Consider the following 11,075-nt stretch of genomic DNA (forward strand, 5'->3'; position numbering starts at 1 on the left):
AGTGTGTGTGTCTTAGTCATCTACTGCTTCTGTGACAGAAATACCCCAAGTGGATGGCTTTAACAAACAGAAGTTTACTCTCTCAATTTTTCCCTGGACTAGGAGCTTCTCTGTGCAGGAACCCTGGGTCCAGAGGATGTGCTCTGCTTCGGGCACTGCTTTCTTGGTGGTATGAGGTCCCCCTGTCTCTTTGCTTGGTTCTCTCTTCTATATTCCAAAAGAAACCGGCTGAAGACACAATCCTATCCAGTAGATTGAGTCCTGCCTCTTCAACACAACTGCTGCCCATCCCCCCTCATTAACCTCACAGAGGCAGGGTTTACCACACCTGGGAAAATCACATCAGATGACAAAATGGGGGACAATCACACAATACTGGGAATCATGGCCCAGCCAAATTGATACACATAGTTTTTGGGGGCACAATTCAATTCATGACTATATATATATACACCCTGGTGGCATAGTGGCTAAGAGCTACAGCTGCTAACCAAAAGGTCGGCAGTTCAAATCCGCCAGGCACTCCTTGGAAACTCTATGGGGCAGTTCTACTCTGTCCTATAGGGCCGCTATGAGTCGGATTCGACTCGACGGCAACGGGTAACGGGTAATGGTATATATGAAATAAGGAGGTGAGAAGTGCTAAAGAAAATGGAAAGAAGTAGATCAGAGTAAGAAGTACTAGGGAGGGTGGGGAGGCGGGGCTGGCAGCTGGGTGGGTGGCCAAGTGGGTGGCTGAGTAGGCCTCACTGAGGACAGGCTTGAGCGAAGCCCTGCAGGAAGCAAAGGAGGAGCCATGTGGGTACCTTCGGATGGGAGGCCCTGGGAGAGGCAGACCCACATGTCTGAGGCTGGCCATAGGGCTGGAGCAGAGTGGGCAGAGGAAGAAGGGGAAGTCAGAAGGTAGTTGTGGACCTGGAGGGACTCCCAGTCATGTCACTGTGTCACTGAGGGTAAGATGGGAGCCCCGGGAGAGTTGTGAGCAGAGAGAAGATGGTGTCTGATGACGTGTTAAAGTGTTCCCCTGGCTGCCTTGTGGAGAACAGACTGCGGGGGGTAGAGGGTAGTGAGGAGGTGGCCTGGGGGTCCAGGTGAGGGACACTGGCAGTGTGGAAGACAGTCCTGATGGCTTTGAAGGTGGGTTTCTAGATGGATATGGGGGCAACCCCAAGGGCTTTGGCCTGAGCATCTGCAGGGATGGAGCTGCCCTCACCGGGTATAGGGAAGGCTGTGGACAGACCTGGGTGTTTTGGGGGTTGACTTTGACTATGGAAACAAATTTAAGATATCTTATTTTTTTTTGTTAGGTGCCATCAGGTCGATTCTGACTCATAGTGACCCCGTGTGACAGAGTAAAACTGCCGCATAGGGTTTTCTAGGCTGTAATCTTTATAGGGTCACTATGAGTTGGAATCGACTCGACTGCACTGGGTATGGTATGGTAATCTTTATGGAAGCAGTTTGCTAAGCCTTTCTTCAGAGCAGCCGCTAGGTTCAAACCACCAACCTCTTGGATAGCAGCCAGGCGCTAAACAAAAGTTTGCACTTCTAGGGTTTCTCTGGGGCTGACTTTGAGATGTCCTCCAAGTGGAGATGTTGAGGAGCAGCTGGGCATAGGAACTGGATATTGGGTGAGAGGCCCTGAAGACGCAATCTTACGAGTGCTGGGGGCATTGAACAATCTTCACAGCTAAAATTCAATAAGGTCACAAGGGAAGAAGTGTAGGCAGACAAGAGGCCCAAGGATGCAGCCTAGGGAAACAATAGGAAGAGGTGGGACAAAGGACCTGAAAGCAGCCCCCGAAACCTGGAGTTCAGAGCCACCATGGTGGGAGGGGTTGGCTGGGCCTTGGGCTGCTGATGCCCATGTGGGACAGACTGGAGACCAGTCTTTGGATGCTCAGGTGGGTGCGGGTCTGCTCTGGAAAGGGGTGGGGACAAAGGCCAACAAGAATAAGATCAAGAAGGAAACAGGAAGGAGAGGTGCTGGAGGCAGGGCAGGTAAAAGGCATGAGAAGGTTTGTTTTGTTCGGTCATTATTATGGATTGAATTGTGTCCCCCAACAAGATATGTTGAAGCCCTAACCCCTGGCACTTGTGAAGGTGACTGTTTTAGGCTGGATTCTCCAGAGAAGCAAAACCAGTAAAGCATATAAATATATATATATATATAGAGAGAGAGAGATTTATATCAAGGAAATGGCTCACATGGTTGTAGAGGCTGGACTGTCCCATGTCTGTGGGTCAGGAAAGAGGCTTCTCCTGATTGACGTAGCTGCAGGGGCTGGCGAACTCAAGACCGCAGGTCAGACCGCAGGCCTCTTGCTCACAGGCTGTGAAGATTGACGAATCCCAAGATCGGCAGGCAAGACTGCAGGTAAGATGCTAGCTCAAGTCCCAAGAACCGGAGGTCAGACGAACAGGAGCCAGCTGCAGGATCCCCAACGAGCAAAAGCTCTCCAGCCCTGCCTAAATATCCACCCACACTCAATGCAGGCCACATGCCGAAGGAAACTCCCCTTCAACTGGCTGGCTACTCACAGCAGATCCCATCATGGGGGTGATCACGTATCAGATCTCAACAGGGAAGTGATCACAACATTATACGCCTGCCAAAACACTGAGAATCATGGCCCAGCCAAGCTGACACACAATATTAACCATCCCAGTGTCCCCGATTGGAAATATGTTATCAGTTAACATCAGGTCATACCAAAGTAGGGGATGTTCTAATACCATCTGTGAAGGCCTGGGTAGTACAAATGGTTGATGAACTTGGCTGCTAATTGAAAGGTTGGAAGTTCAAGTCCACCCAGAGGCACCTCTGAAGATAGGTCTTGTGATTTACTAAAAAATCAGCCACTGAAAACTCTGTTGAGCACAGTTCTACTCTGACACGCACAGGGTCACCATGAGTTGGATCTGACTGGATGGTGACTGGCTTTAATCCCATGTGAGTGGTGTCTTATCAATGGGGAGCAGAGTCACACGGGGGAAGAAGACATCATGTGATGATGCGTGCATAAGCCAAGGAACCCCCAGGGTGGAAGAGACAAGGAAGGATCTTTCCCTAGAGCGGACAGGCAGAGCATGGCCCTGTCCACACCCTGACCTTGGTCTCGCAGTCTCCATAACTGAGACAATACATTTCTGATGTTTACAGCCACCTACTTAGCGGAATTTTGTTATGCCAGTCCTAAGGGACTGACAGATGTGACAGGAACTGCAGCCTGCACTTGCTGAAGACAAGGCTCAGGAGCAGGAGGAAAACTGGTGCCATGGGAGGGAGAGGGAGGCTGGCTGGGTGCGCAGGGCAACCTTGGCTGGGGGGGGGGTAGGGAGAAGATGCCTGCAGGTGGGGGAGGAGATGGCCCCCGGAACCGAGGACCTGGGCTCCAGACGCCCCATGGCCCCACCGCCAGCAGCGCAGTCCCCCCCACCCCATGCCCAGTGAGGACGCACAGCGAATGCGAACATGGGCAGGGGGTTGAGGATGTGGGCAGGCGGTGATGGTCGGGGTGGACCGTGGGATGTGGAGCTGCTAGGAGGAGCCGGCCCGGGTGCTGGGAACCCCCCGGGTGCTGGGAACCGGGAGAGAACGTAGGAGGGCGGGGTGGGGCCTCGGCTGGAAAGACCGGGAGTCCGGGCGCCGGGCGCCGAGGAGCGTGGTGGGCGCGTGCGGAGTGCTGTTCCAGACACAGGGTACGCAGCGCGGACCCGCCAGTCCTTTCTATTTAACAGGACGCTTTTGACAAGTCTGCAGCGGAGCGGAGAAGTGAGAGAGTACACAGCGCCGCCCCAGGTTCGAGCCAGAGCCTTGCTTCTGGGCAGGGTAGTCCCCGTCCCCACGTGGCTGTGGCTGTGTGTGTGAATGTGAGTGTGTGTGTAGGGTGACAAGCAGGTCAACAGCTAGAAGCGGCATGGGGCGCATAGGTAGAAAAAAGCCTGTGATGTGTGGCGTTCTCGGGGCCCACGTCTCAACCGGGTGGCCGGGCTGCTGCGCGATTACCGCTCTGGGCTCCGCCTTCTGCTGCTCCGGACCTGGCCAGCCGTCCTCCCCCATATCCGTTCTCAAGCCGCTCCACCCCGTGACCGTGACCGCGCGACCCCCGGCCGTGGGTGCCCCGGACAAGGAAAGCGCGGAAGTGCGCTGGGGCTAGATATGTGCAAGGCCCCGCCGCCACGGCGCCCGAGCGATGGTCCCGCAGTCCCGCCCGGGCCCCAAGCCGGGGCGCTGCGCCCTGCGTTCCTCGACGGGGACGGGAAGGACGCGGGGTCACGAACACCTCCTGGCCTCTCCCCCGCGTCCGGCCGAGCGGCCACTGCCAGGGTGATGATAGGGCCCATGACCGAGGCCCGGATGGGGGAAGGTTGAAGGGAGCTGGGCTGAGGCCAAAGTGGGTGGTAGCGGGCTGGAGGGGACACGGGCGCCGGGCTCTTGCTCCCGGTTCTGGGACACCGCATGCACTGCTGTGGAGAGGACTCGAGCCTCACAGGGCTGGCCGGGGGCCTGAGGGGCCTCCCCAGAGGTCGTGGCTTTGGATCGGTACTGGGCCTGGACTCGGTGGGCAAGCAGGGACCTCGTCTCCCAGAGGGACAGGGCCGCCCCTGCACGCGGAGGTCCCCGCGGGAACTCTAGACCCGCGCCCATTGGGAGGCAAGACGCTTTACATCTTACAAGCCTATGAGCACACTGGGAGGAAACCTGCTCAGAGAGGCCAAGCGAGCCTGCGAGGTCACACAGTGGGAGGGGACCGTGGTCGGATCTCTAGGGTCCAGGTGAGGATGAGGAGAGAGGTGGGTGTGGCAGGTGTCCGAGCGACGAGATGCAGAGGAGAGGACCCTGGGGAGTGGGCGTCCAGGAGGGCCCGGGCAGGCCGATGGGCCATCCTGCCTACCTGAGGGGCAGAGGCGAGGCTGGGTGGTGGCCAGGCCCGGGAAAGATGGGTGCCCCCTGGCCCGGAGCCTGGACCACTCCTGGCATCGACCACCGAGGCGATCCGGTTCCAGACACAACTCCAGGCCCCGGAGCGGAGGCCGCACCTCTGCCCTCGCTGCCTTCACCCGTCCCCAGTGCATCGAAAGGTTGGGCTCTCAGAGTTCCCGGACCCCCAAGCTTCACCCGCCGACCACTGAGTTCCCGCGCCTCGGCTTCGCTCCCGGGGGCAGTAAGATCCAAAGGTTCCGCCCAGTCGCCGCCTCCTCCAGGCAGCCTCCCGGGTTCCACCGCCCGCGGGCCTGGACGTGCTCCCGGGGCTGCCCCAGTCAGGACTCGGTCCACCCGAGGCCTGGCGCCACCTCGGCGAGTTTGAACTGGCTGCTCGGGCAGTACCACGGTTTCCATGACGACGACGGCGGGGAGGGGACCCGAGCTGGGTGGGGCCAGGGCGCATGCGCGGTGCGAGCCGGACGCAGAAAGCCTTCTTCAGTCGCCGGCGCTGCTGGTCGCGGGGTCCCCGAACCGCGGTAAGGGCGGGCGGGCGGGCGACGTGGGGGCTTGAGGGGCCCGGGGAGCGGGCTAGGGGTTTGCAGGGCCTGGGGATTTGCGGGGCTCAGGGGCGGACTGGGGCTACGGGGGCCCGGGGGGCAGGCCGGGGCTTAGCGGGATCCGGGGGGCGGGCCGGGGCTTTGAGGGGCCTGTGGGGAGGCCCGGGGGTTTAAGGGGCCCTGGGGACGGGCCTAGGGTTCGCGGGATCCGGGGGGCGGCTCGGGGGTTCGCGGGGCCCGGGGGCGGGGTGAAGGGTTCACCGGGTCCGGGCAACGCCGCATGAGGTCCGGGGGTCCCGAGCGGAGCGGCGTCGCTGACCCCTCCCGCTCTCCGCAGGCGGCCCGGGGCTCCCTCCGCTCGCCATGGCCCCTCCGCCCCCGTGCAGGTCGCTGATGTCGCCGCCGCCACCCCTGCTGCTGCTGCTGGTTGGCGTCGCGCTGCTGGGCGCCCAGGCCCACGGGGAGCCCCCCGCCGGGAGTGCGGTCCCCGCCCAGAGTAGGTTCCCCAGTGTCCCGGTCCCGACAGCGGCTTGGACACCGGAGACAGTGCGCGCCAGCTGTGGGCCTCCTGGTGGGGCGCCGGGGGGGTGTGGCAGGGCCGCGCCTAGCCTTTGTTCCGGCCCCTGTCCCCGTCGCCCATCCGGGTCCCTCCCCTGCGGCGCCCCGGGGATGGGCGGGCGGGGTTGGGACCCGAGGCGGAGGCCGGCCGCCCCCTGACCCGCGCCCTCCCCATTCACCCTCCCCGCCTACGCTTAGGCCGCCCGTGCGTCGACTGCCACGCGTTTGAGTTCATGCAACGCGCCCTGCAGGACCTCCGGAAGACGGCCTACAGCTTGGACGCTCGGGTGAGCGCCCGGGGCGGGGGGCTTCCTGGGGCGCCGCGGGATGGGCTTGGGGAGGGGGTGCTAAAGGACGGGAGCCAGGAGAGGAGGGCGGTGGCAGAGGCGGCCCCAGACCAGGGAGTGGAAGACCACCATCACGGCTGGGCCCTCCACCCCCATCTATGGCTTAGGCCTGTGACTCTCCTAGTGGCATCTGGCTGCAGTTATCCTTGGGGTTCTGGGTGCTGCCACCCATGAGCATCCCTCCCCAGTTGCTCAGCAGGCCCTCTACCTAGCCCCTGTGGAGGGGGGTGGGGCTGCAGCGGCCAGCTCTCCAGCCCCTCCCCCTACTCTTCCTTGAGACCCCCACCCCCAGGGTTGTGGCTGACCCAGTCCCATCCAGGACGCCTCAGTGGGCAGTGAGGCCCAGGGGGCAGAGGGGAAAGAGAGTCCCAGAAATAGGTGATCTTTTCTCTGGGTTCTTAGAGGGGTTTCCCAGTAGAGCCTGGGTCAGAGGAGGGTGTGGCAGGAGTCTCCTGGATAAGGGATGAGGTGTGACCTCCCCCTGTCCCCACTCCTGGGCCTCTGTCTCAGCCTGGGAGCTCAGGGCGGGCAGTGCAGAGGGGAGAGTCTTGGCCCTCCAGCCCTGACTGGGGGGACATGGCATGTGCATGGATGACTCAGGGGCTTCAGGCCTCAGGATCTGGGGGGCGGGGAGCAACTCCCCCTCCAAGCCTGAACGAATAGGGCCTCTGTTCTTCCCAGAAAGGGAAGAATCCTAGAAGTAGGAAGAAAGGAGAGACCTGCCTGGTCCTCCCTCCCACAGGCCTGGTCCCTTTTCTGGCCAGTTCCCAAGGGCCCAGACAGAGGCCTAGACAACCCGAGAGGAAAAGCCCTGGGGGGCCTGCAGGCCAAGGGAGGAGCAGACACCTGAGAGGTGGGGTATAAGTTGCAGGAGAAAGCAGGGAACAGTGGTTCAGGCACAGAGAACAGCCTATGTGAGGACACAGAGGCAGGATAGGATGCAGTGGGAGCAACTCCAGGGACCCAGGTGAGTGGGCAGGGGGGACAGAGCTCAGGGAGGGCCTCTGTGCGTGGGGTTAGAGTGGGGGGGTATGACCAGGTCAGGTCCAGGCCCTGGGGTCAGCTGCTCTGGAGCAGGCGGAGATGGGACTGCCATGGGTGGGGCCTCCTGGGAGGCTGAGGCCTGAGGTGGCTGCGCAGCCCCTCATGACCTGTGTTGCTTTGCAGACGGAGACCCTTCTGCTGCAGGCGGAGCGCCGGGCCCTGTGTGCCTGCTGGCCTGCTGGGCGCTGAGGACCTCCAGCCAGGTGCTGTCCCCTTGTCAATAAACACCTGGTCCCCACATCTGCCTCCATGTCCTCTCTCCCTGCTCTGATGCCAGAGCCTGCCTGCGTCGACCCTGGAGTCCCTGGTTTGGCCTCTTTCTGAGCCTCAGTTTCCCCAGCTGTTCTGTATATACAGGGGCCTCCTTGGCACCTGTCCCACACCAGAACCAGTGTTGAGGCAGATGCACACCTGTCCACTCATGTGGGCAGGTACCCACAGTTGTGGCCGTGGCTTCAGCCAGCCTGGCCCCTCTGGATGTCTGACCTGCTCCCTGGCCTGCCTGCCCTTGTTTGGAGGCAGGGGGAGTTATGGAGCCATGCCCTCCCAGGCTCCCCTGCGATGGAGGGGGGCTGCAAGCAGGGGCTCCCTGGAGGCCGAGCTGGCAGCATCTGCAGAGCTGGGTGCCTGCTGTGGTTAAGGAGGAGACAGGCTTGCCAGGAGCAGACCCTGGCAGGACCCCTGCCTAGGGCCACTGGGAGAGGGCAGGTGCCTAGGGGGCAAGTGACTGGGCAGTGGGTGACCGTCCCTGCTGCAAAGGGAGGGGTGGGGCCACCTCCCCACAGCCTCAGAACCTGCTCTGCTGTGCCCACCTGCAGCCACTGCGCTCCCGGCCCCGGGCTCCAGGGACTCCTGGATGGGGCTCTGGCCTGGAACACAGGTGTTCACGTCTGTGGGTGCAGGTCCACACTCAACCGACATTTGTGTGCACTGCACATAGAACTTGCCTGGCCAGGAGGGACACCAGGCAGGGGACTGTCTTAGTCGTCTAGTGCTGCTATAACAGAAATAGCACAAGTGGATGGCTTTAACAAGAGAGTTGTATTCTCTCACTGTCTAGTAGTGACAAGTCCAAATTCAGGGCATCAGCTGCAGGGGAAAGCTTTCTGTTGGCTCTGGAGGAAGGTGCTTGTCATCAGTCTTCCTCTGGTCAAGGAGCTTCTCTGCGGAGGAACCTCAGGTCCAAAGGACGTGTTCTGCTCCCAGAGCTGCTTTCTTTCTTTCTTTGTGGTGTGAGGTCCTGGATTCTCTGCTTGCTTCTCTTTCCTTTTATCTCTTGTAAGATAAAAGGTGATGCAGGCCACACCCCAGGGAAACTCCCTTTACGTTGGATCAGGGAGGTGACCTGAGTAAGGGTGCTATATCCCACCCTAATCCTTTTTAACATAATCTAATCTTGCTTTATCAACCACAGGTGGAGATTAGGATTTACAACACAGGAAATTCCCATCAATCACAAAATGGTGGACAACCACACAACACTGGGACTCATGGCCTAACCACGTTGACCCACATTTTTGGGGAACACAATTAAATCCATGACAAGGACCTACTGGCTGAAGCAAGCTCCATCTCCCTCTACACCAAGGCCATATTTTCCATCTCCCTTCCCTTCTTCATTCCCTAAATGCTTTATAAAGATTATAGCCTTTTATCAACATAATATCTGCACATTGTTAGAACAAACCGAGGAGTATGGTCAGGCGTAAGAGTGGAAGTGAGTGCTGTTAGTCTCTGGCGGGACCACTTTTACCTCCCAGGTCACCTCCTTGGAAACCCTGGTGATGTAGTGGTTAAGCATTTGGCTGCTAACCAAGAGGTTGGCAGTTCGAATCCACCGGGGTCTCCTTGGAAACCCTATAGGGCAGTTCTCTGTCCTATAGGTTTGCTATGAGTTGGAATCAGTGAACAGACCAGAGTTCCCCCTTGGGCAGCTATGTGGTGGCAGGAAGACAGGTGCCAGGCAGTGATGGTGACTATGGAGACTCTGAAGCAGGCAGGGAGACAGGTAGCTGGGGTGGGGGCAGGGCCCCGGCAGGCCTCAGTGTGAGCTCACCCTGAACTGCCTGGGAGCAGGTGTGGTGGCTCAGCAGTGCCCAGAAGTAGGCAGAGGGTGGGGTGGTGGAGGCAGGTGCCTGCCCTTTAACCCTTAGGGCATGGCCTGGACGGTGCTCACTTCTCATCGGTCGGCCCCAGTCACATGGCCATGCCTAGCTGCAAGGGAGGCTGGGAATGCAGCCTTTGTTCTAGACTTGGGTTGCTAGATTTAGCAAATACAAATACAGGATGATTGGATGCTATTTTTAGTATAAGTTTGTCCCATGCAATACTTGGGACATACTTATATTAAAAATTATGTCATTTATCTGTAGTTCAAATTTAACTGGGTATCCTGTACTTTATCTAGCAACTCAGTTCTGGGAAGCCATGAGCCCTGCTGAAAATTGGGGTTCTATTACTATAGAAGATGGGGGTGAACAAAGGCTTCCTACAAGCCCCTCAGGGGAGGTGCACTTTGGGATGAAGTCAGGGCACAAGGCACATGGGGGCGGAGCAGCCCAGGCAGATGGGGCAGGAGACTGCCCCCGGAGTAGAGCAGAGAGGAGACCCAAGTGGCTGTCGGGAGTGAGGTGAGGTCACGGGGAAGCAGGGTGCTGAGAGCCTGCTGGGTAGCCCTGCAGGGGTTATGACAAGGCGAGGGCATGCTCTGACGGGGTGTCTCCGGCTGCTGGTGAGGACTCAGTGGGGGCAGGGACAGAACTGGGGACCCAGGAACCTGGGAGGAGGATACGCAGTCCTCACAGCCAAAGAGGATGGTGCCTGGGACTGGGGGTGGGGCGGTGGGAGGAAGCAGTTGGATTCCAGGTGTATATGGAAGTAGTTGTGGTTTGCCATTGAGTAACTTCTGACTCATGATGACCCCATGGGTTACAGAGTAGAGCTGCCCCCATTGGGCTTTCTTGGCTGTGATCTTTACGGGAGCAGATCACCAGGCCTTTTCTTCCATGGAACCACTGGCTGGGTTTGAACCATCAACCTTTAGGTTAGCAGCTGATTGCAAACCACTTGCGACACTCAGGCTCCTTTTTGGAAATTGAATTCGCAGGATTTAGGAGGGTGTCATTTTTTTTTTTTTTTCATGGATTGAATTGCATCCCTTCCAAAATATATGTCAACTTCGTTCGGCCATGATTCGCAGTATTGTGTGGTTTTCCTCCATTTTGTGATTTTCCTACATGTTATAAATCATAATCTCTGCCAGTGGTTAAAGAGGATTAGGGTGGGATGTAGCAGCCTTGCTCAGGTCACTTCCCTGAGCCAATGTAAAGGGAGTTTCCCTGGGGTGTGGCCTGCACCACCTTTCATCTTACAAGAGATAAGAGGAAAGGAAAGCAAGCAGAGAACCTCATACTACCAAGAAAGCAGTGCCCGGAGCAGAACGTGTCCTCTGGACACAGGTTCCTGCGCGGAGAAGCTCCTAGTCCAGTGGAAGACTGATGACAAGGACCTTCCTCCAGAGCCGACGGAGAGAGAAAGCCTCCCCTGGAGCTGACGCCCTGAATTTGGACCTCTAGCCTACTGGACTGTGAGAAAATAAATTTCTCTTTGTTAAAGCCATCCACATATGGTATTTCTGTT

The 11,075-nt window shown here is 58.6% G+C and overlaps 1 protein-coding gene and 1 long non-coding RNA gene across 6 annotated transcripts in view; both read left to right on the forward strand.

The window, feature by feature from the left end:
- Window positions 1–3,244, forward strand: part of LOC126077359 (uncharacterized) — a 60,944-nt gene extending 57,700 nt beyond the window's left edge. For 3 of the 4 annotated variants that reach the window (XR_007517711.1, XR_007517712.1, XR_007517714.1), the window contains one exon: window positions 2,333–2,906. This is a non-coding gene — a long non-coding RNA (uncharacterized LOC126077359). Of the gene's footprint in view, window positions 1–2,332; window positions 2,907–3,163 lie in introns of those variants that run through there. The other variant, XR_007517713.1, reaches the window with a different exon arrangement.
- Window positions 3,245–3,679: 435 nt separating this feature from the next.
- Window positions 3,680–7,737, forward strand: C5H4orf48 (chromosome 5 C4orf48 homolog). 2 transcript variants are annotated; one of them, XR_007517710.1, is made up of 5 exons: window positions 3,680–4,779; window positions 5,011–5,466; window positions 5,825–5,983; window positions 6,244–6,332; window positions 7,560–7,651. XR_007517710.1 is itself a non-coding variant. In XM_049886612.1 (4 exons), exons 1-4 carry the CDS (start codon window positions 5,343–5,345, stop codon window positions 7,623–7,625), a joined length of 438 nt encoding a protein of 145 aa, XP_049742569.1. In that variant the 5' UTR covers window positions 5,311–5,342; the 3' UTR covers window positions 7,626–7,737. The 2 variants fall into 2 exon arrangements, 1 of the variants encoding a protein (XP_049742569.1); XM_049886612.1 differs by lacking the exon at window positions 3,680–4,779 and having other exon boundaries at window positions 5,311–5,466; window positions 7,560–7,737.
- The last annotated feature ends 3,338 nt before the right edge of the window (window positions 7,738–11,075 follow it).

This window comes from Elephas maximus, chromosome 5, assembly GCF_024166365.1.
Source record: "Elephas maximus indicus isolate mEleMax1 chromosome 5, mEleMax1 primary haplotype, whole genome shotgun sequence".
Taxonomy (NCBI): domain Eukaryota; kingdom Metazoa; phylum Chordata; class Mammalia; order Proboscidea; family Elephantidae; genus Elephas; species Elephas maximus.

What these genes read in the sequence shown, in the direction of transcription:
- C5H4orf48 (XM_049886612.1), top strand. Translation starts at nt 5,343, where the DNA reads ATGACGACGACGGCGGGGAGGGGACCCGAGCTGGGTGGGGCCAGGGCG. An exon ending in CGCGGGGTCCCCGAACCGCG is followed by an intron (nt 5,467 to 5,824) that starts GTAAGGGCGGGC and finishes CGCTCTCCGCAG; the next exon opens with GCGGCCCGGGGCTCCCTCCG. An exon ending in GAGTGCGGTCCCCGCCCAGA is followed by an intron (nt 5,984 to 6,243) that starts GTAGGTTCCCCA and finishes GCCTACGCTTAG; the next exon opens with GCCGCCCGTGCGTCGACTGC.